This window comes from Stegostoma tigrinum, chromosome 9, assembly GCF_030684315.1.
Source record: "Stegostoma tigrinum isolate sSteTig4 chromosome 9, sSteTig4.hap1, whole genome shotgun sequence".
NCBI classification, from domain to species: Eukaryota; Metazoa; Chordata; class Chondrichthyes; order Orectolobiformes; family Stegostomatidae; genus Stegostoma; species Stegostoma tigrinum.
In genome coordinates this window covers 37,422,052-37,446,749 of record NC_081362.1, presented here as the reverse complement: position 1 = coordinate 37,446,749, position 24,698 = coordinate 37,422,052, and the positions used below count along the sequence as shown (strand labels likewise).

The 24,698-nt window shown below is 40.6% G+C and overlaps 1 protein-coding gene across 11 annotated transcripts in view; it reads left to right on the top strand.

Moving 5' to 3' along the window:
* The window catches only part of tiam2a (TIAM Rac1 associated GEF 2a), a 350,324-nt gene extending 328,034 nt beyond the window's left edge, over positions 1 to 22,290 (top strand). For 9 of the 11 annotated variants that reach the window (XM_048536158.2, XM_048536163.2, XM_059648489.1 and 6 more), the window contains 8 exons: positions 9,103 to 9,282; positions 11,282 to 11,400; positions 12,750 to 12,858; positions 15,622 to 15,680; positions 15,816 to 15,921; positions 18,547 to 18,634; positions 20,036 to 20,193; positions 20,692 to 22,246. In XM_048536158.2, coding sequence (XP_048392115.1) covers positions 9,103 to 9,282; positions 11,282 to 11,400; positions 12,750 to 12,858; positions 15,622 to 15,680; positions 15,816 to 15,921; positions 18,547 to 18,634; positions 20,036 to 20,193; positions 20,692 to 21,323 — 1,451 coding nt within the window. In that variant the 3' untranslated portion in view covers positions 21,324 to 22,246. Of the gene's footprint in view, positions 1 to 9,102; positions 9,283 to 11,281; positions 11,401 to 12,749; positions 12,859 to 15,621; positions 15,681 to 15,815; positions 15,922 to 18,546; positions 18,635 to 20,035; positions 20,194 to 20,691 lie in introns of all 11 variants that reach the window. The other 2 variants (XM_059648488.1, XM_048536148.1) reach the window with 2 other exon arrangements.
* Positions 22,291 to 24,698: the final 2,408 nt, after the last annotated feature.

Here is a 24,698-nt window from a genome sequence, read left to right as displayed (position 1 = left end):
AAGAACTGGAGTCCTAGAGCAGGATGTAAATTGATTTGCCAAAGGCTGCTTCCAAGTTGGCAACCACATTCAGTGATTTAGAGGACAATACATCACATTCACTTTTTGAGAAAAGGTGGTGGAAAATGTGCATGATTTGCCCAGATAGAAGACTATATTAAGGTTATACCCTTCCATATGATGCAGCATCTGCTCACGCTGTGTCTTGTGCTTGCTCTTGCACGCACGCTCTGCCGCTCTCGCTCTGAACGCTTGCTCTGTTGCAGTTGTATGTAAATTCAGACGTATGGTATCTGCAAATGTTTTAGCGCCCTCTCTGTCCAGCAAATGTGTAACCATACTTGGTATGTCATGCAGCAAATTTACTGGTATTGCGATAACTGTTCACTATTTCATCTGCATTTATAACCTCATTATAACATAAACAGGTGAACATTGTCATCAGTATCTATAAAATGCATGCATTTCAGCTCACAAAGGTTAAAGTTTGCTTTCTGGATTTTTATGTGCTAATGTTTTTGACCACAGAAGTATGATCCTGTTGGGTATGTTTGTCCAGTCAGAACTGGATAAAGCTGTCTTGACAAGTGTTTTCCCATGGAGGGTGAACAGACGAAATCCTAAGAAACCTGCTCAGGCAGAGAATCCACTGCTAAGAAGCAATTTGTGTTAACTAGGCACTTCGCAATCATCAGTTAGCATATTTCAGGTGAAGGACTTCTACATCCACTAGTTTTGTCCCCATCACTGCCTCGACAGAGATTGCAAGGTTTGACTTGTAAAGATAGGCTGGGACTTTTCTCCCACTGGAGTGTAGGAGGCTGAAGGGGTTTATAAAATTGAGGTGTATAGATAAAGTGAATATCCCAGGTCTTTTCCCCAGGGTAGAGAAATCTAAAACTGGATGGCATAGGTTTAAGGTGAGAGGGGAAAGATTTAATAGGGACGTGACAGGCAACACTTTCCCCCGCACAGAAGGAGGTGTGCATGTGGAATGAACTGCCAGAGAAAGTGGTAGACGCAGGTACAATTACAACATTTAGCAGACATTGGGACAGGTACTGTAGGAAAGGTTTAAGGGAATGTGGGCCAAACGCAGGCAAATGGGACTAGTTTGGTTTTGGAGGACTGGTTGGTATGGATGAGTTGAGCCGAAGTTCCTGTTTCCATGCTTTTTTGACTCTGGCTACCAAACCTCTTAAAATAAAGGAGAAAGAAGAAACAGGCTCAGCCTTTATGAAGGGAAGACTATTGTTCCTGCAGCTACCAAATGGGACCTTGACTGGGAGTGATTTGAATCAATGGCCTTAGAGATGGAGATAGAGATGGCTGGTGAGTTGACTTTCTGTTGTAGCCTGCACCCATCATCACAACAATTGAGAATTAAGGATTTCCCTTCCACCTGATCTGCCACTGAGGTTTTGAATTCTTCTGGATCATGTTTGGTTCAGAACTTCTCCCCAAGCCTACTTGTCAGGGTGACACTACTAGGCACACCTGTCTCCAGATGGAGATCTAGAGTTCACTGGCCCAGAAATCATATCCGCAACAGCAAGGTAACAGTCTGGAAATTCCAAGTGTTTTGCCCCCACAGATAAACTTACCACCATTGCAAGGGAACTAGGAGGCGGGTGATAATGATCACTCTGTTTCAGTAAGGCATGAACTTCATGGTATCCCCTTTGCCTTTTGGAGTGATTTTGCCACTAGATGCCAGGACAAGCAATGGGGCTAATTGAAGGACTGACGATCCTCAGATTTTGCCTGATACTGAGTTATTTTGATCACTCTACACCCAAAACTCTGAGGATAATACCAAGGAAGTATTCAAATATAGAACTACACAACCTGGTGTTCCAAAAGATAACCCATCTTGAAGCATTCAGTGCCACAGTTGCGTGTGATTTGTACTTGGCAAGGAGGGGAGAGGATGCTTGAACTCTAATTACCAGCAACATGTTCTGCCATCGTGACAGGTTAAAGACCACCTGGAAGCACACCCACTCCTGATGGCAACTGACAAATTACATCACCACCTGCACTCGAGAGCAAGGAGATGCCCACACCACAAGTGATGTATGGTACTGATTACTGCTTGACAGACTGCCGTATGTCAAATTTCAGCACAGACCTGCAAAGGCTGCCCACAGGAGAACCGACATGAGCATGTTTATGGAAAGATGACACCTGAGGCCTCTCTGCAAGTTCACCTGTCTGTGTTTGCTTCTTAAAGCTGCTTTTTGTGTAAGGTTATTCTGAAAGTGTTAATATTGGAGGCTGCATTAAACTGTCATGAAACTGACTGTGATACCTGGTTCATAAAGGTGATGACCTACAGGCTACCCTCGACTTGTTGGAAGATACTTAATGTACCAGATAGGTACATCTGATTCTCAATGAGACGAAAGTTCACCTCCAGCCAAAATTGGGGCTTGTGCCAAATCCCAGCTGCACAGTTGGAACTATCTGTCAGTATATCAGTATGCATATGTACCCTACAGTAATCATAGGTCTGAAAATGCTATGTAGGGTTCAGTGCATGAAATTCTGTTTTGAGAATCTGCTCATTAAATCTTCATTAAACATCAAATGCAGACAGACATGAAGGCCATATCTTACCATTCCTGGTTTGAAGACTAAATGCTGTCATCCTGAGAATGACACCAACTTTTTGTCCTATGTTACACCCTGAGAAGGACCCTCAAAAATCACATTACTGTGCTGCAGCACTGATTGTTTTACTGTGTCATGCAACCCTGCAAGCTACTTTGCACACTAATATGGTAGCAACACATGAATGTTCATGGTGACAAACTGAACCAATTTGTTATATCCATTTTCTAAAGATGCTGACTTCTGCAGTACCCTGTTTTCTGGCCCTAGCTGCAGGTTAAATGTACCTTTGTCTCACCTGATGCAGATCCCATTACTAAACCTACCTCTACACTGTACTATGGTAGTATCTAAGCAGAGAGGGGCAGTGTTTCTTCAATCTCTTCTTCCTTTCCACTTGTTGTTCCACCATTATTTGGGCAGGATATAGTCCTTTGGTATCTGAGAGGGAAAAGGTACAGGTTACGATTGTGATGAAGAAATGCAAGAGGTAGATGCTTACACTAAGTGTCATTGTCTAAGCCAGGGGATGAGAAGGCAGTGGAATGCAAGGAGGAGGATAAGTTATGAGTATGCTGTCATCTTTGATGCTTTCAGCCTCGCTGCCAGAGAGGCTGTCGTGATGGTTGTTCCATTGATGGTTGAGCACCACTTCCTCCATTAGCAAAAGGTTCTGTTCCCTGCAATGTGCCCCACCTTATGCTAGGAGACACATTAGTGGATCTAAAGTATGGTTGAATAATTGGCAGAATGTCCAAGCTGAGAAAAACAAGTGTAAGGTTAATGTTGGGTATGATTCATGATTGATCAAGATTGTTGGGGGATAATGAAGGGGTAATGATGAATGGAGTAATACGTGAAGCCAGTGATATTTTAGAAGCTTATTGTCACTTACTACTTATTGCAGCCCATGGAGCTTCATAGTTGTAATGATGCCAATGGTGGTCTCTTATTTCTTAAGCATCTATCTGCTGAGCGTCCTGGTCCTCTGTGAATGGACCTATTTGTTGCCTTATGCACTTAATGCAGCAAGACTTGAAACTACTTGTCTCGGGGGAGCACTGTCAGCCCTGTTTTGTAATTCTTAAAAGTTCTTCCCACTTGGGCATTCTTCACAATTTCTTGTAGCACCTACTGAGTGCACCTCTTCATTAAGGCATGGATGCCAGTTTTAAATTGTTCAGACTAGATTCAAATAGTCTTAGCCTCTCAAATATTTGTGACCCCTATTCGAGTGTACATTCAAACACTGGCACAAAATTTGCATGCTGCCTGTGATGGAAGCAGTGTGCATGGGTTAATTATTTATTGCAACTGCCTTATCTGTTTCTGACCTTCCTCAAATTCCACGACAATGACATTTTAATCTTAAATATAGGGTGTCCAAGTTATCAATCCTCTTTGTAAATAATTTCTTGCTGTGATTTTTCAGCAGTTCCATTATGACTTCATCTTCAGATCCATTATGACTGCTCTTAAATGTTCCTCATTTGTCTAGAGATGGCAGCATTTGTCCTCCCATACTGCCTGTCTTCTAGTGCCCATGCCAATTTACTGGCTATCCATGTTTGAATCCCTTCCATCATGTTTCCATTCTGCCGCTCATCAAAATGGTTCGTATCAAAGTTAAAAATGGCATCTGTGCGATTGCCAAAAATAAACTTTCCTCCCTCATTGTTCTCAAGCTATCTGCAGTCTTTGTTATGGTTGACTACATCCTCCTCCTCCAATGTATTTTCCGTACAGCTGTATGGCAACCTCCTCCATTGTATCTAATAAATTTGGATTTTGCTTGCCATATTTTTATTCTTCCTTCTTTGCAATTACCTCCAGGATGCTGATCTCCCAGTTTCTATCTTTAGCCCCCTTCTATTTCTTATTTACATGCAACCCTCGGTAACATTATCCAGAAAGACATGTCAGTTCCCATGTGCACTGACAATACAGTTCTACCTTCCTTGGACTACTTTTCCAATATCCTGTAGTAGATGAGCAGAAATTTCTCTCCATTAAATATTGAGAGAACATAACCTATTATTTTTCAGTCCACGCTATGAACTCCATTCCCTAACTTAATCCTTTCTTAGCCATAGTCTGAGATTGAACCTGATCATTCGCAACTCTCCTATGAAGGTTTTAGGAACTTTTAACTATACTAAAGGCATGCTATTTCCCACTGGACCATGACCCCATCATCAAACATAAACTGTTGTGTCCACAACAGTCACTAATCTCATTTTACCTGGGGATCTCCTCCCCACCACCCCTACTCCCCCTCAGTGTCCAAGCTCATAATCCCACAATGCTGTACAGCACGATTCTACCTTCTTCCCAAAATCCACATACAGCATTGTCCAAGCAGACCCTTTGTTCCTGCCTATGGAACTTATTTCTTCCTATCTTGACTCAATTTCTTTTCTCCCCTTGTCCAGTCCCTTCCCACCTACTTCCACAATTCTTCTGGTGCTTTATGTCAACTTCAAAACTTCCAGTTTGCGGGCTCCAGCCACCACCTCTTCACCATGGAATCACCATGGTGCAATCCTTCTACATGACCATTCACCATCAGGATGGTCTTAAGGCTATCCATTTTTTCCTGGCAGGAAGGCCTGAACTGTCCCCATTCACCTTCACCCCCTCTGCCAGGCTGAGCTTATCTTCCCTTTGAACAACTCCTCCTTTAACTCTTTCTTCAGATCAACAGTGTAGCCATGGGTACCCTCAGGGGCTCCAGTTACTCTTGTCTCTTTGTGGGGTATGTGGGAATGTTCCTTGTTCCAATCCTACTCTGGTTCCTCCCCACAGCCCTTTATCTCCAATACGTCAGTGGCACTTCCCTCTCGTCTGGAATTGGAAAAATTGATCAAATTCACTTCCAGTTTCCACACCGTCCATCTCTGACATCTTCACAGAGTCATACAGCATAGAAACAGACCCTTTGGTCCAGCTAGTCCAGGTACATGTTCCAAAACTAAACTGGTCCCACTTGTCTATATTTGGCCCGTATCCCTCCAAATCTTTCTTATTCATGTACTTACCCAAATGTATTTTAAATGTTGTAGCTACCTGCATCCACCACTTCCTCTGGCAGTTCATTCCAAACAGGAACTACTCGCTTTTGTTTCTTTTTTGAAAGAAAGTTCTCTCTTTCGTCCTTTTTAAAACTTTTTTCCTCCTCTCACCGCAAAAATATGCCCTCTAGTTTTGATTTCTCTCCACCCTAGGGAAAACCCTCATGATTCACCTTCTCTATGCCCCTCATGATTTAATAAACCTTCTGTAAGGTCAAACCTCAACCTCCTAAACTCCAGTGAAAAGCATCCTGGCCTATTTTTATAACTGAACCCCTCCATTCCTGGCAACATACTGCTAAACCTTTTCTGAGCTCCGCTCAATTTAGTAATATCCTTTAGAATGACCAGAACTGCACACAGTACTCCAGAAGAGGCCTCACTAACATCCTCTACAACCCCAACATAATCTCCCAATTCCTATATTCAAAGGTCTGAGCAATGAAGGCAAGTGTGCCAAACAGCTTCTTAACCACTTTGTCTACCAGTTCTTCACTTCTTCAACATCTCTGTTTCAATTTCTGGGGATAAGCTGACCACCAATATCCACTACGAGCACAGCGACTCCGAGTTACTTGGTCTATATATCCTTTCACTGCGCTTCCTATAAGGACTCCATTCCATTCTGCCAGTTTCTCAGTCTCTGTTGCATGTGTTCTGATGATAGCCCTTTCCACAGGGTAGGGCCACAAAAATATCCAGCATTTTCCTCAACTGAGGATTCCACCACTGTAGTTAACAGGGCCCTCAGCCATATTTGATCAGTTTCCCACAGTTTGGCCCTGACCCCTTTTCCCCTCCCACAACAGGGATAGGGTTCCCCGATCCTCACTTCCCACCCTACCAGGATCATAAGCCACTACCTCTGCCACTTCCAGCAGGATGGTACAAGCAGACATGTATTCCCCTCCCCTCTCGTCAACATTCTGCAGGGAACGGGTCTCTCCAGGTTATTCTGGATCACACCTTCTCCACTCGCAGTACCTCCCCATGGCACCAACAGCAGAAGGTGCAGCACTACCCATGGCTCCAGACACACCTTCCAGGTGAAGCATTGATTTACCAGCACTTCATTCAATCTAGTCTACTACATTTGTTGCTCACATGTGGTCTCCTATATATTGGATATCAAAATGCAGGCTGGGTGACCACTTTGCAGTTCACGTGTTCTGTTTGCAGGAATGACATCACGCTTCCAGTCACCTGCCACTTTAACACACCAACTTGTTCCCTGGCCAGCATTTCTGACTTGGGCCTGCTTCGGTGCTCTAGTGACATTCAATGCAAACTGCATGAACAGCATCTCATTTTGTGCTTCTGGACCCTAAACTTTGAGCACTCAATATTGAGTTCAACAATTTGAGAGACTGGACATGACCACCTCTGATCTTTATCCACCCTTATACCCCAAGGCCTTGTCATGGCATGGACTGCTGTCAACACAGTTAACCCCATTTTCACCTATTTACGGTCCCTGTTATCAGTTTTTCTTCTCCTCTTGCTTTCACACATCCGTTTGTTCGCCTGATTTCAAGATGGTGGCAGGGTAAGTTGCTCCATTTAGAGCTCCGTTCTGCTCACCAGTTCCTTTTTCTGTTTTTTCTTCTCTCTCTACAGTAATTCGATCCCCCACCACCCAACCCCCACCCCATCCCTTTTAGCTACCTCCTAAGCAGCCAGGTCATGACTGGCAGCCACATAGTAGAAGCTGAACGCGCAGGCTTTGTTCTGCAGCAACAGCAGGTTGAACGTGGGTTGGAGCGATAGCAGCGGTGAGAGCAGGGCAGTGTTTTGGCTTTGTCAAATCTTTTAATTCTGGTTTTTGTAATCAAGTGGGTACCAGCGAATGGCAACTTTGTGCACTTTTCATTGTACTTTTGTATTCCTATACAAAGTACATGTGACATATAAAAAAATGTAGATCTAAATTTGGGCTCCATCCCTACCTACCCACCTACTCCTCCTCTTCCCCAGCAGCACCCCCCAACACCCCCCCCAACACCTCATCAGCGTAAATACAGCCTTCTCCAGGCTACTATCAGTCTGAAGAGGCGTCACTGGACTAGAAACATTAATTCTGCTTTCTCACCGCAGATGCTGCCAAGCCTCCTGAGTTTCTCCTGTAATTTCTGTTTTTGTACTCCTATGAATAAACAGTTTTTGTTGTTATAGTCCCTGCCATTACATTGATAACTGAATACTCAAACTTTTACTCTCAAAAGCAATAACTTACATACTGACACACAGGAGGCCCACCAGCAAGTATGGAAAATATCAATAAAAAAATCACAGTTCAGAAAAAAGATAAAAATTAACAAGAAGTGTGTTTGAAAACAGCTTTCTAATTTCAGTAACTCATACAGCAAGTGCTTAAAAACAAAGTTGTGTCTTTAAAAACACAGTCAACACAATCACTGTTCCTTTCCATAGAGTTACGGTCCATGTACTTGAAATCGCTTCAGCAGAGATACCCCTGAAAGACTTAGCCGTGTATCATTTTTTTTAAGACTGTGTTTCCTTTTAATCTGGCTCATTTTAGTGTGTTTAATGATCCTAGATCATAGAATCCCTATAGTGTGGAAACAGGCCCTTCCGCCCAACAAGTCCACACCGACCCTCAGAGCATCCCACCCAGACCCATCCCCCTATAACCCGCCTACTATACACATGCCTGAACAATGCAGACAATTTAACATGACCAGTCCACCTAGCCTGCACAGCTTTAGACTGTGGAAGGAAACCACAGCACCCGGAGGAAACCTACACAGACATAGGGAGAATGTGTAAACTCCACACAGACGGTTGCCCAATGGTGGGTCCCTGGCGCTGTGAGGCAGCAGTGCTAATCACTGTGCCGCCTGGTGGCTCAGTGGTTAGCACTGCTGCCTCACAGTACCAGAGACTCTGGTTCGCTTCCACCCTCAGGCGACTGTGTGGAGTTTGCACGTTCTCCCTGCATCTGCATGGGATTCCTCCTGGTCCAAAGATGTGTGGGCTAGGTGGATTGGTCAGGCTAAGTTGCCTGTAGTGTTCAGGAATTTGTAGGTTAAAGGGTATGGGTTTGGGTGGGTGCTGTGTGGATCGGTGTGGGGCCTGTCTCTACACTGTAGGGATTTTATGTTAGAATTATAGAGTCATACAGCACAGAAATAGACCCTTCGGTCCAACTTGTCCGTGATGACCGAATTTCCCAACTAAAACTTGCCTGTGTTTGGCCTATATCTCTCTAAACATTTTGTATATGTGTACCTCTCCAAATGTCTTTTAAATATGTAACTGCCTGCATCTACTGCTTTTTCTGGTAGCTTATTCCACTCACAAACTGCCCTCAGTGTAGAAAAGATTGCCCTTCAGTTCCCTTTTAAATCTTTATCCTCTCACCTTAAACCTATGCCTGATTAAGTCTTTTTAATTCCAGCTAAAACTTACAAAGCCTTCAAAGAATTCTTGGATGCCCGGAATCCAACAAAACAGCATTCTTTTACCCTGGAGTCTTATCTGATCAAGCCTGTTCAACGTGTTCTAAAATATCCACTGCTACTGAAAGAGCTAGTGTCTCTAACCGATGCAGAGAGTGAGGAGCATTATCATCTAACAGGTCAGTGCTAAATGACAAGCCAAAGATCAAGACATGATTAGCATTATAATCCCATTGAATTTCATTTTACCCAAAAGCCTTATTTCCAGATGTGGGAGGGGGTGAGGAGTGTTCGGTTTGCCGACGTGGTCCCTGCATTTGGTTAATGAATAGAAGAACTGAAAAGGAGTGGAAAGTGCTTAATCTAAAATTATTCTGTACAATTTACAGGAAGAGCTTTGATCAGATTTACATTTAGAAACTTTCATACAAACATTCATAGTCATACAGCAGGGGAAACAGACCATTCGTTCAAATTGTCTATGACAACCATGTTTCCCAAAGTGAACAACTCCCATTCGCCTGCATTTGGCGCATATCCCTAAGATGTCCTTTGAAAATGGTTGGCAAAACAAAATCCATTACTGTCATTCCAAGAATGATTTCCACAAGAGAGGAACATTTTCTCTTGGTTTGAGTTCGCTGTATGTAAATCCTCCCATCTCAGTTCGACACCCCCATCTCTGTCAAAGGAAGGCTGCACATGCACCCTGCTGCTCTGTTTTTCAGTCATTACCTTATGGAATTACTTTCACCAACATTCTACGTTATTTTTGATACATGAATAGATATTTCGTGAAGATTTTGAGATGCTATCATCTTTTATCTTTCTATGTTGTTTGCTCATTCATGGGATGTACACACCAGAGGAATGAACCACACTTCTCTGGGTCTAGAGGCACCAGGTGAAGTAATGATGACAGAGTTCTGTCCTGAAAGGGCATGTGAATCAGATGGCTTCTTATAACAATCAAAAGTGGTCACCTTTGAACAGGCTTTTTATATAAGGTTCTTTTTTATTTAATTCACGTTACCATCAGCCTATGGTGGGATTTGAACATATATCCCGAAGATATTAGTCTGGAGTTCTGGATTACTAGTTCAGTGACACTGCCATTCCACAACTAGCTCCCATGAGGGAGTGCAATACTATGGATTGCTGCACAAACATGCTTTGGCCAAGTAGCAGAGAGTTTTCACCAGTACCTCTCCTAACCTGTCACTCTTCTGTTTTACTCTAATAAATGCTGTGAGCAATTGGGAGTTGGAATCTAAGGAAGAATGCGAGTTGAGGGAGAAAGGAGTACACCATGATAAGACCATAAAATGGAGGGGCTGAAGTAGGCCATTCGGCCGATCAAGTGAGCTCCACCATTCAATCATAGCTGATCTGAAAATCCTGAACAGCACTTTTTTTCCTTTGTTCCATTACCCTTGATTCCTTTGCTCATTAAAAAGCTAATACTTTAATGAACCAGCCTTAACAGAGTCTTGTGGTGAAGAATTCCACAGATAACAACTGAAGTCTGTGAAAAGTAACGAAGTACAACAATCCTATGTACACCTGAAGCTCAACCTCCAGATAATGAAGAATTCTTACTGTGGTTTGAAAAATATTTTGAGATTTCTTTTTGTGATGCCCATTTTCAGCTTGAAATGAAAAGCATAAAGCATAATCCAGTGACTTTATGCCTTATCATTAAAAATTTACAAGATCGATTAGCAAGATTTTCCCTTGGAGTTTCTTTCCTCCAATTTGGTAAAGTGTCTATACATAGTGATTTAACTCAGATGACTGCAATGAATGAGGTGAGATTCTTTTCACTGTTAATCTTTGGTTTCACACAAAAAGTATCTTCTGTATCAGTAGAAGATATCACCTGGTTCATTGGAAGGTCTTTTAATGAGGCGATAACAGTATATTAAAGATAGCACAGATAGTGAAAGTTGTACTAACCAGCAGTGGTTGCTCACTTCTGGTGGCTGAAGTGAAGCAAAATACCTTTTTTCTGATACTTAACATCTTTCACTTTGATCAGTAAAAACCAAGCTAAATCACCAAATCAGGCAGCCATCTGTAAAAACTATGCTGCCAAACATTGTTTATTTTAGTTGCAAGTTTTAAGAATAAAAGCCAGCAATTGTGACTTTTTGCTGAATGTTTTATTTTCTATCCTAGAAGCTCTAAAGGCAATGGAGAAGGTGGCCAGTCATATTAACGAGATGCAAAAAATCTATGATGACTATGGCATGGTATTTGATCAGTTAGTTGCAGAACAGCCTGGAACTAAAAAAGAGGTAATATTGTTAGCATCGGCTATTTTATTTCTGCCTCTTCTTGCTGCCGTTATGCTTAAGACAGGCTACCCTTTGCTGCCTCTGCATAATGGACACACCTTGCAACTAAACTGTGACCGTTAGCCTCTGCATAATGTAAAGGCATCACAGTCAAATCCAGTATGGACCCCAATCATACAATTCCATTTGGGGTTGTTAGTTAGCAATCAGAAGTGAGAATCTCAACTGAATTTTGTTTTTTTTTTTAAACCTATCCCTAAGAAACTGAAACAAATTGGCACACCTCTATTTCAGGTGTAACTGAACCAAATATCTTCAACATGAAATGGACATCAGACTTCCAGGTCTGGTTGGATTGTTTGTATTCTGAAAATCAAACCTGGATGGCTTGTTTTGGGCAGTAATGTGCAACAGAGCGTTTGGAAATTACATCATTAACATTCTTGGACATTACTATTGTCTGTCCAGAGTAGTTAAAGTAGTTAAAGAAATCATTATTTTTAGAGTCTAAGGCATCCAAACTTCAGTTGAGAGTGCCAGGGCTTTGGAAGTGTTCTTGTATCCTGTGTGTATGTTCTATTCTAGAATAATTTCACAAGCGACTCATTGAAAATGAATACCAGCTGATATTGTAATTTTGATCGTGTCAATTTCATTGGAATATATTTATTACTTATCACTCAAGATGGTCCACTTATGTAGTTTGATTTTTATTTGTTTAGTAGCAAGAGCTCAAGAGATTCAGCTACATATTCTTACAGGGCAGAGCATGTTAACTTGAATTAGGTTATATTTCTATCTGCACTGACATCGAGTATGGAAGGACAGGCAGATGATCAATAATTTAACAAAAACCGTTCCATGTCCATGTAGATGCACTCTGGTGTATTCTGTTTCATCTCTCCATTATATTAAGAAAAAGTAGATCCATGCAAATTTAATCTTATCCTGTTCTAATTTTTGCATTTTAGAGTTGTAGAAACCCTACAGCGTGGAAGCAGGCCATTTGGCTCATCAAGTCCACACTGCCCCTCCAAACAGCATCCCACCCAGATCCATCCCATCCCTGTAACCCTGCATTTCCCATGGCTAATCCATCTAGTCTTCACATCTTTGGACTGAGAGAGGCAACAGAGCACCTGGAGGAAACCTATGCAGATATGGAGAGTATGTGCAAACTCCACACATTTGTCCAAGGATAGAATTGAACTTGGGTCTCTAATTTTGAGAGGTAGCAGTGCTAACCACTGAGCCACTATGCCGCCCTTACTTTTAGCAGTCTTTTATTACTTACCTCCAGAGGGATTTGCTTTTGTTCTGGAGCTTAAATATCATGTTTGCTGTTTTAGGTCACAGAACTTTCAATGGGCGAGCTATTATTATACTCTTCAGTTACTTGGTTAAATCCATTTCCATCCCTGAGTCGATTGAGAAAAGATCCTGAATTGACCGTCTTTGGTAAGTGCTGAATATGGGGGTGATGGAAGGCTTTCCTTGATTTAATTAAGCTTTACTAGACTGAGTGAGTAATATAACCAAACTTTCATTTATGGTTGAGAAAAATACAAATTCACATTGTAGCAGAAGACTAAGTCTGTGTGTATGTTTCTCAGTCCTCTGACCTGAGGATGCAAATGTCGTTCTGTTGTTTAAAAAGACAAAAGAAATTCTAAATAATTATAGGCCAGTTAGTCTGTCTTTAGTGATGGGCAAATTGTTGGAATCAATCCTGAGATTGGATAGTTGTCACTTAGAAAGGCATGGACTAGTCAGGATAGTTAGCATGGCTTTGTTAAGGGAAAGTCATGCCTTACAAATTTGACTGAATTCTTTGAGGAAGTGACAAGGAGGATCAATGAGGGTCGTGCAGTGAATGTTGTCTTTGTGGATTTTAGTAAGACATTTGATAAGGCCTCACTTGGCAGACTGGTCAAAAAAAACCCCTTCGGTTACAGGGTAATCTGTCAAATCAATTTCAAAGTTGGCTTAGTAACAGGAAGCAAAGAATAATAATTGGCTGCACTTGTGAATGGAAAGCTGTTTGAAGTAGTGTTCTGCAGGGCTCTGTGCTGGGACCCCTGCTGTGTTTTCAAATATTTCAACGATTGTGTTTTTAAATATTTCAACGATTTGAACTTGGACCTGGGAGGCACAATGGGAAATTTCAAACGACACAAAAGTTGATCGTGAAATGGATAGTGTAGAGGTAAGTTGTATGCTCCAAAATGAGAAATGAGATAGATGGGTTAATGGAGTGGGCGGCAAAGTGGCAGGTAGAGTTAGATTCAAAGTGTGAGGTAATGCATTTAGGGAGATCAAACAGGAAAATACATAAATGGGAATACATCGGGTGGGGGGGGGGGGGGGGGGGGGGTGTGGTAGATGAAGTAAGAGATCTTGCCGTGCAAGTGCACAGGTCCATATGGGAGCAGTAAGGTAGATAAGATTGTGAAGAAGGCATATGGGATGCTCTCATTCATTGGCAGAAGTATAGAATATAAAAGTAAGAATATAATAATGAAACTGCCTGAGGCACTGGTGAGACCACAACTGGAGTATTGTGTGCAGTTCTGGTCACTGCATTACATGAAGGACGTAAAGTATAGTGTGTGCACAGAAGATTTACTATAATTTTCCATGGCTTGGGAATTGTAGCTATGACACAAGATTTGATAGGTTGGAATAGTTTTCCTCAGCACAAAGGCGGCTGAGGGGTGACATGATTGAGGTATACTAAATTCTGAGGGGATCGAGATGATGCAGACAGGAGAGACCTAATTCCCTTGGCAGACAGTTCCAGAACTGAGGGTTATAGATTCAAGCTAAGCAGGAGTCAACAGAATGTGAGGAAAGAGATAATAGGAACTGCAGATGCTGGAGAATCCGAGATAACAAGGTGTAGAGCTGGATGAACACAGCAGGCCAAGCAGCATGTTAAGAGCAGGAAAGCTGACATTTTGGGCCTAGACCCTTTAGGCCCAAAATGTCAACTTTCTTGCCACTAAGATGCTGCTTGGCCTGCTGTGTTCATCCAGCCCTACACCTTGTTATCTAGGATGAGGAAAAACCCTTTTGCTCCAAGGGTGGTGAGTGTCTGGATGTTGCTATCTGAGTTGGTGGTGGAGACAGAGAAACTCTTTAAAAAAAACCTGGATCTGCACCTTAAGTGCTCTGAACTGCAGACCTCTGTACCATATTCAGGAAGATGGGCTTAGAAAGGTCATCTGGGTGTCTTTGAGTTGGCATGGTCAACATGGACTGAAAGTGTGCTGCATCATTTCTATTGTTCTATTTGGAAATCGGCAGTGCAATGCAACAGAAAATTTCTTAATTACTTTAGGATGAGAGGTGAGGGAGTAGAAAAAAATTTCATATATCAACAACTGTTTGGCACAACAAGCAACTATCTTCCTTGTATAAATCTGGACAGGTTACAAATTGGCTGCAGAAACAGATCACAGCCAAGCCTGATCAAGTCCTCAACAAACATGCATACTTCCAGAATGAATCACTAGATAATGAATAAACTACAAACTTAAGTCAGTTTTGCACCTTTGCCTGGAACAATCAGGCTACTGTAGCAGCATCTTACCTTGATCACTTCTTTTACACTTATGATCACCAAATTTACTCCAGACCAGGGATCAGACTTATAAATTGACCTCATGTGGATGCCTGAGTTTCATAATAGATTTATCCACTGATTTAGCAGGCAGCAAGTTAAGAATTGTTTTTATTGTTCATTGAGGGGACATGGGCATTTATTCCCCATCCCCAATTTCCCAGATGACGTTTAAGAATCAGCCACATTGCTGTTATGTGGTACTTGGTTTTTAAATTGTGGACTTCATGTTTGAGCAAGAAGCTAACACAGTTTACGACCATCTTTCCTATCATCTTCCTATTTGAAATGCAGATCGTATATTTACATTTTACTAAAGCATCATGGAAAAAAATGCCCAATGGAAGCACTTCAAAAAGATCTGCTCTTTAAAGTTTTCAGAATTTTATTTTTGTTTTCCTTTTCAGTAGAGAGAAACATGGCTTCATTCTGTATTTACAATTAACTTCAAGATTTTTTTCTCCACTGTCTTTTGTAGCAAAATGACATTCAGCCTAATTGTAGAGTTGTCACTCCCCCTCAACTCCTATTAACCTTTCTTTTATTTAGTCAGCAGTCAGGAGGCTGAGATTAACAAATGTACCTTTTTCATTCCCTAGTTTTTAAGCGAGCTGTCATACTGGTTTATAAGGAGCTCTACAAATTTAAAAAGAAAACTGTAAGTGACACATTTAACTCATTATCGATGCATACACAGCACCTCTTTTTTTGCAACTGACCTTGCCCTTGACTGTCAAAGTATTCTCTAATTGAGTTTGAAGTTTTGACTTGCATAACTTACCTTCTTTCCTAGGGAACAATTCCACGTTCAGCCTACATCCATGGTGATATCGATCAGTTTAAATTCAGATGGTTGATTCCACTGTCAGCTCTTCAGGTCAGATTGGGAAATGCTGCAGGTAATTCAATTTAGTGGTTGAAGTTAAATTGCAAACCTTCAATAAATTGCTCCATAAAAGACTAATAGCAAGATGAATGAAAGGGCAGTGATGGGACAAGTGTCAAAAGGCTGATTTTGAGACAGAAGGCAGAACATGAAAGTAAGGGAAGAGGAAGCTCAACTCTTCAGTGTGAGGTAAAGTGTTTAGGATTAAACAGTTAAAATACATAAGTAGAACTTACAAAGAGGGGAAAATGAAGTTAGAGATCATGGGACAGCGTGGTGGCTCAGTGGTTAGCACTGCTGCCTCACAGTGCCAGGGACCTAGATTCGATTCCACCCTCGGGTGACTGTCTGTGTGGAGTTTGCACATTCTCCCCATGTCTGCATGAGTTTCTGCCGGGTGCTCCAGTCTCCTCCCAGAGTCCAAAAATGTGCAAGCCAGGTGGATTGGCCATGCTAAATTGCCCATTGTGTTTAGGGACATGTAGCTTAGGTGAGTTACAGGGGGATGGGTCTAGGTGGGATGCTCAAAGGGTTGCTGTGGACTTGTTGGGCCAAAGGGCCTGTTTCCACACTGTAGGGATTCTGTGATCTATTCTAAGTGCCCAGGTCCCAAAAGATAGCAGTACAGGTAGATAGGGTTTTAAAGAAGGCATATGTGATGCTCTTATTCATTGGCAGATGTTTGGAATACATAAGTAGGGACAGAAAATGAAACTGTAGAAATGAAACCGATGAGGGCACAACTGGAGTACAATGTGCAGTTTTACATTAGATTCCCTACAGTGTGGAAACAGGCCCTTCGGCCCAACAGGTCCACACCGCCCCTTGAAGCATCCCACCCAGACCCATCCCTCTATAACCCAAACACCCCTGAACACTACGGGCAATTTAGCATGGCCGATCCACCTAGCCTGCACATCTTTGGACAGTGGGAGGAAACCGGAGCATCCGGAGTAAACCCACGCAGACACAAGGAGAATGTGCAAACTCCACACAGACAGTAGCCCGAAGTTGGAATCGAACCTGGGTCACTGGCACTGTGAGGCTACAGTGCTAAGCACTGAGCCACCATGCCGCTCCATAGTCACCACATTACACAAAGGACATAATTAATCTGGAGAGAATGCAGAGAAGATTCAGAGTGGCGCAATGTGTGAAGTCAAATGTTAATGTAAAATAGCAGTTTATAATTTACATTTAACAATGGACTATGGGATTAAAAGAACAAATTCAAAATTTTCTGACAGCATTAAATAAGGAGGTTGTAAACACTAAAGAGAATTTAACAAATGATAGGACAATAATAGTAAACTGACAGAATAAACACTAGACTTCCTTTATATGGGGGAAAAATGGGGAGTTATGCTAAACCTGTATGGGCACTATGGGTATATGCATCAGGAACGACTTGATAGGCCAGTTTACTACTTATAAAGAGACTGTGGGGTACCAATAAGAGTTCTTTAAAACCACGATAGAGTCTTGACAGAGTACATACAGAAAGAATGTTTCCTCTTATGAAAGCACATAACATCAGGCTTTCAATATTAAAAAAATCCAATAGATTTCAGAAGAACCTTCTTTACAAAAAAAAGGTGAAATGTGGAACTCATTCAAAACGAATATGACAGATGCTTTTAAGGGGAAGCTGGACAAATATTTTGGGGAGAAGGAAATATATGGTTCTAGTATTAGATTTAGGAGGACAAAAAAATGGAAGCAGGTTCAGGTACAACACCAGCATGAACTAGTTGGGCCAAATGACCTGTTTACTTGTATATCTTGTGTTTTTTTTAAAAAATATAATCCCAGCACCCTATTTGTAACAATATGGTTTTGTGAAGCACGTCATAGATTTGGATTGTTTTTACATAACTTACTTTTTTTTAGGATCTAAGGTTCTTCCTTTTCCTTTAACAATGGTTTGTTAGTTTCTAGTGAGATTAGGTTATGTGCCAAGACTGTTTCGTTCCTCTGATTATATCTGTGATAGTGGAACAGAAGAAATGTCATCGGTAGTAACAAACATGGAGGGGAGTGATGGAGTATATGTGAAGATAGTACAGTTTGGGTTTTGTTTACTGTTTGCCTGCATAATGGTCAATTTCATTCACATGAAGGTAATGGTACTAACGTGCTAGCTATGATAAATGAGAGGATTAAGACAGAGTAACTGGTATTCAGAATTAGCATAAATCAATAGAAAGGCACAATGTAAGATTGTTTTCTGACAATTTACAGTCTGTTTTGCAACTACACTGAAAATGTACACCACATAATTATGGAAAGTAAAATTGTATTTAAGTTCATTTTTAAACTCTCTCGCACCCAAATGTATGATAATACAAGCAAGCATTTTATTCTGTTGAAAAGTCCTGCACAGAGCTGTAACTATTTTCTTTTTGTAAAACAGCACAGAGATTGATTTTACCAGCAGTACCCTTCAGGAACCATTCAATGAACCTGATTAGATTTTCCTGTAAGACCTGATTATCTTAGAGGCCCCTGCAGCTTTTTATGGGTCACTGTTTATAGCTCTTCTTCCAGAAACTTCAGAATTTGGAAGCAGCATAAAGACATTCCAAGAGACTTTTTCTTTCTGCAGTTGCCTTCCATACCTGTTTTTCTTTTTGTTCAGGCACAGATACCAACTGCATCTGGGAATTAATCCACACTAAATCTGAGTTAGAAGGACGGCCTGAAACAATTTTTCAGTTGTGTAGCAGGTAACGTAAATAATGCCTTTTGAATTTTTAATTGTGCAAGATCACCATCTAGAAGAGTTTTAAACATGGCTTTGTGTTTCACTACATTCTACTTAGCTTTAACTGTTCAGTACAGTTATTTATCTTCGAAGAGTTGTATGAGTCAGTTATTACAATGTCTCTTGGCCACCACTTGTCCATCGTAAACATTTTGGGGCTTAATCATTTGCTACTCTATGGAAACGTATTAGTCCAGATTTTCCGATAGCCAGGCAGTTGTTATTCCAGTGTAATGTGAACCGTGCACGGGTTCCTGAAGAATCCTCGTTATAGCAGATTCTGAAAGAATTGCCCTGGAAATTGAAAATTACACTTGGCAATTCCTTTATGCCTGCAGCTCCCAAAGTCTGTGTTTAAATCAGAATTTGGAAGGTTCTGATGGAATTGAGTAAATAATTACTGAGGAAAAGTTAGATCATTAATTCCATGGTCTAACTCTGTGTAACTATTCAACTAACTCTACACTTCCTAGACTGTAATTTGAACCACCCAGGTGCAGCTATCTCAGGTTCTGGAAATACACTCTGTTTTCCCTTGGCCGGAAATGGCTCTTATTCCACTGGTCCATACTCAACCTCTCCTCCTGTACGCTCCCCACTTACTGGTTCTGCCCTCCCTAACTCCTTCCCCTTATGTTGGAGCTGTAGACACTTCCCTGGCTCCGCAGTTTACCCTATCCAATAAGTAGCATCCTATTACTACTAATAAATATTTACAAGGATGCTTGCCTTGATCAGTCATGGCATAAATTATAAGAGTAGAGAGGTCATGTTGCAGCTGTACAGAATTTTGGTTAGGCCACAACTAGAATATTGTGTGCCAGTCTGGTTATTACATGATAGGAAGGACGTGATTGCAATGGAGGCATGCAAAGGAGATTCACCAAGATGTTGCCTGGGGTCAAGCATTTCATCTACAAAGAAAGGCTGAATAAACCCTGGTTTTCTTTGGAGCAAACAGGTTTGACGCAGAACCTGGTAGAAGTCTATAAACAGAAGGACAGCTTGGAAAAAGTTGGGAGAAAGCAGTTGTTACCCTTGGTCAAAGGGTCTGTAACAAGGGAACATAATTTTCAAGTGAAAAGCAAGCGGTTTACAGGAAATTTAGGAAAGAAAATGTATTCATGCAGTGTGGTGACTCCCTGGAATGCACCACATGGGAGGATAATTGAGACAGGAAACCTCAACCTTTTAAAAAGTACTTGGATGAGCACTTGAAATATTGTAACATTCAAGGCTATGACTGCACTGCAAAATAAATGGGACTAGTGTGGGCAGTACTGTATTTTCAGCAGTACATTTCAATGTGCTGTATGATTCTGATATGGATGAACTGATGCAACAGAAATTATTTTATTTCCAGTGATCCTGAGAGTAAAACAAACATAATTAAAGTGATACGTTCAATTCTGAGAGAGAATGTTCGCCGCAATATGTCCAAATCAGAAGTACTGTTTGAGAAACTGAATAAAGATCATATAATTCCTCTGAGAAACAGAGTGCCATCCTCTGCTAAAATTGGTAAGATAACATACAGCAGTGTCTTGATTTCACTATTGCTAAAACTAAATTCTCTGGGAATTAAGTAACTCATTTATATTGTCAAACTTAATTTAATTATTTTTCTTGGATTAATATTAAAAATGTTGTTGAATAGACTGCCAAAGCTTTATATGTGCTGAGAGAATGATATCTGTTTGAAGGATGATACATTCACTTAAGTTACGCTTGTTAATGATCACCTTTACAGCTTTTCTTGATCCTTCTTAATGCACCAAGGTCAAATTGGTGTACCTGCAGATTTGCCAACTCCCTTCAAAGTAGTTTGCACATTACTAATTTATACTGTTTAGTAAAACAGGATTACACTTGAAATCCTGGAAGAATTTCACATAAACTCCAAGTCATGTGCAGACCAAAAACAAAATTTAGACACCATCTAGTCTGTAACATACATATGGTTTCCATTTTTTTCTAACAGTTATAACTGTTCAATATTGTGATTGTTCTTTGCTTCAGCATCAACACGAGCATCAAAATTGTTCAAACATTCTCCATCTTATTGGAATCAGGACTCTGGGAGAGGTAATGCTATTGATTCTGACGAATGTAGCCTAAGCAGTGGGACACAAAGCAGTGGCTGCCATACCTCAGAGAGTGGACTAGAGCACAGTAACCTTCCATATCCAAAACAAGATCACAGTGGTATAGAAGAACGACAGGAAGATGAAGTAAAAGAATCAGACATTTTGAGTGATGAAGAGGATTGCTGCAAATCAAAAGATGACAATTTGACAAACGAAATCAAAGAACAATTTGAGAAAATGCAAATTGATGTTGATAAAGTGGATGTAGAGCAGGCATCAAATAATAACCACCTGGATACAGAAGAGCTGGAACAAACAGATGGTCACCCCAGGCTTGTGCGAGGCCACTTCTGTCCAATCAAAAGAAAAAATACCAGTACGAAGAAGAAAAAAGGTAATTTGTTGGCCATGCATGAGCACAACCGATCTCTGGATAGTCAATCTGATGGGCCAAACATTGACTTGAATTCTGTTTTGGAGAGAGAGTTTAGTGTCCAGAGCCTAACTTCTGTAGTTAATGAAGACTGCTTCTATGAAAACATTGAAAGTAATGGTGAACCCTAAAGTCAGCATCTCAATTGAGTGCTGCTGTTTATATAATGATCAGGTATTGAAGTTAGTTTGTTGTCTTTATTTTAAATCTTCATGTTGTACTGTTCTAGTCAGTTTTTGACTTTGAAAGTAAAGATCAAACTTTATAAAGAAAAGCAATGTTTACTGCTGACTACACTTAGATCAAAGCCTCAGAAACATAGATTTTAATTCTTGTTTTTGTTAACAAAAACAATGAGCATATTAGCCAATAGTTTGTCAGTTGTATAAAATAATTGTTTAGTTTCTACAATACACTAATTTTGTATTGGAATTACAAATGAGGCAGGTATTGAACAACTAAAATAATGAGAAGTTAAATTGCTTATTTTAATAAGCTGTAAATCTTAATTTTATTTATAGATGGAAAATATTGGTTTATATTTGTAGCATCAAGATAATGGAATTTATTCCATTGTGTCTGGTTTTAAGTTTTTAGAAAGCAAAGTACGGCACTGTTTGCCATGGTAAACCTTTGGCGGCCTGACACACAGAGCTCAACTTATTTAACACTCTCTTCAGCACTACAGCTTTAAGAGGCAGCAGTATATATGTGCCTCATTGTGCTCACATTCTTAAGGTGTCTTTTTTTGCTTTGTACATAAACTTTGGAGGTTGTGTATATTGTAATTTTATGAAAACTGTCTGCATTGTAATGCTGGTTTTAATTGGTTATATCCTTTTGAATGACTACTTGATATCACATGCTGAGAAGTGTTGGATGTGAAATAAATATTCACATTTTACTCAAGATGTCTGCTATGCTAGTGATGATCTTAAAGTGAAGAAATTGTCAAATTGTTGCCAAAGTACCTTGTCCAATTAAATTTCTTATAAACATTTGTAAATTTGATTAGCTACTGAAAAAGGGTATTTTTGGAACAAATCCTACTTCACACTACAAACTTCTATATTATTTTAGAGTTTTAACATAGTTCCCCTGAAATAGAAAAATATATGTTTGTGTTTGCCCATGTCCTCTTTCTAGTTTTGCCTGGATAAACTGGTGGGATTCCATAACAGTCAGTTGCTGTCTTGCCCCATTTAGCAGAATTGCAAGATAATGTAAAATATCCATCTTAGGCTTACACTATTCAGCAACTTGCATTGATAGTGTCTTTGGGTGTGTTATGTGCGTTAAAGAAAACCTGACAGTGAGGCACATTACAGATATCAGGATAATGATAAAACAATTGATAGAAAAAGTAGCTTTTAGGTTATTCTTTGAAGGAAAGACAGGTAAGGAGATTCTAGAACTATGAGCACATGTATGAGAGGCCAGAGTTCTTAAAGCATTGACCATAGGTGTTGCAGACTAATGAGAACAGCAATTGTGGAAAAACAGGTATTTCATATGACTTAGGATAGGAGCAGCAGAGTTTAAGTTTACAGAAATGAATGTAGGAAACCAGCCAGTGGTATATTGGAATGGTTGGGTCTACAAGTAAAGCCCTTGCTGATCATTTCCTTAGCAGCAGAGCTGAGATGGGAGAAAAGACAGAGGTGGTGTTTTAGAATGGAAATAGGCAGGTTTGATGATATTCAGTTGAAAGCTCATCTTGGAACCACATTTGACAGTCTGTGAACAATCTGGTTAACCAAGATGACGTAGGTAAAATAACCCCCTCTCATTATTTCCAATTTGTCTACATCTAGCCTTTAACACCACTGACCATACCAACTTACCCCAAAACCTCCTCACCATTGTTCTAGCATTTCTAATAAACTTCCTAAACATACATATACAGAATAGTCAACAATTTTTCAAATATACTGCATCAAAACTGGAATGTCAAGCAACTAAACAATCAAAAGGAAACACCACTTATCCTCTGGAAAATACATATTGGTCCAGTCAATGAATCTTTTCAGAGACATAAGACAACTGAATAATTTACATGGTAAAAATTTTGCAGTTTTTATCTTTTGCAATTTTCAATGAATAACAGGCACTTGTGATGCTGCAGTAGTGTGCTTACCTTTGGACCAGGAGGCCGAGGTGTAAGACCACCTCTGAACAGCTTCATTAGCAAAAAAAAGTCTATGAATGATCACTTAGGGTCCTGTAGAGATCAATTATGCTGTCTGTTAATGCCATTATGATGCAATCAATCAGTTGCAGAATTCAGCTTGTGAGATAAGCTGCTGAAATTAAACATACTCTTTTTACACTGGTGTAGGCATTGTTGTTCAATTGATGCATCAACATACTATCTGTTTAATCCAAACTCGTGGAAAAGTACTTAAAGGTAAGTCACCATATTGTAGTTGGAGATCTTCAAAGTTAGATTAATATCCAGGGGAGGAAGGGAAAGAAATGAATGTAATTTGGTACACATGGGCATAATTACAGATCAATCTCTACAATACTACTGCACAATCTGTTGTAAACTCACAACCCAAGCACACATCATCATGGCATAGAAACGTATCGAATACCATTGTGTCTTTGTCATCTGCCACTCGGCTCAGCTCACCTCAACCAGTTAGCTTGAATATCCCTTAAAATGGCCACCCAAGTGGACAGGGTTGTTAAGAAAGCATATGGTGTTTTGGCTTTCATTAACAGGGGGATTGAGTTTAAGAGTCGTGAGATCTTGTTGCAGCTCTATAAAACTTTGGTTAGACCGCACTTGGAATACTGCGTCCAGTTCTGGGCGCCCTATTATAGGAAAGATGTGGATGCTTTGGAGAGGGTTCAGAGGAGGTTTACCAGGATGCTGCCTGGACTGGAGGGCTTATCTTATGAAGAGAGGTTGACTGAGCTCGGTCTCTTTTCATTGGAGAAAAGGAGGAGGAGAGGGGACCTAATTGAGGTATACAAGATAATGAGAGGCATAGATAGAGTTGATAGCCAGAGACTATTTCCCAGGGCAGAAATGGCTAGCACGAGGGGTCATAGTTTTAAGCTGGTTGGTGGAAAGTATCGAGGGGATGTCAGAGGCAGGTTCTTTACGCAGAGAGTTGTGAGAGCATGGAATGTGTTGCCAGCAGCAGTTGTGGAAGCAAGGTCATTGGGGTCATTTAAGAGACTGCTGGACATGTATGCACCCTCAAATTTCTGTGACCATATACATGAGGATCAATGGTCGGCACAACATTGTGGGCTGAAGGGCCTGTTCTGTGCTGTACTGTTCTATGTTCTAATATTTCCTGACACTGGTCCACACTTTCACCTCTAAAAATTTTAACAGCTTCTTCTCAGGCAATGATAGCTGTCTGGGAAGCTATGGCCATAAACCCATATTTATAAACTGATTATTGGATTAACATCAGTACAAAGTGAATACAGTTTGAAATCACTGACAGTTATTCAGTCCCAGAGTTTTTTCACTCTTTTGCCTACTG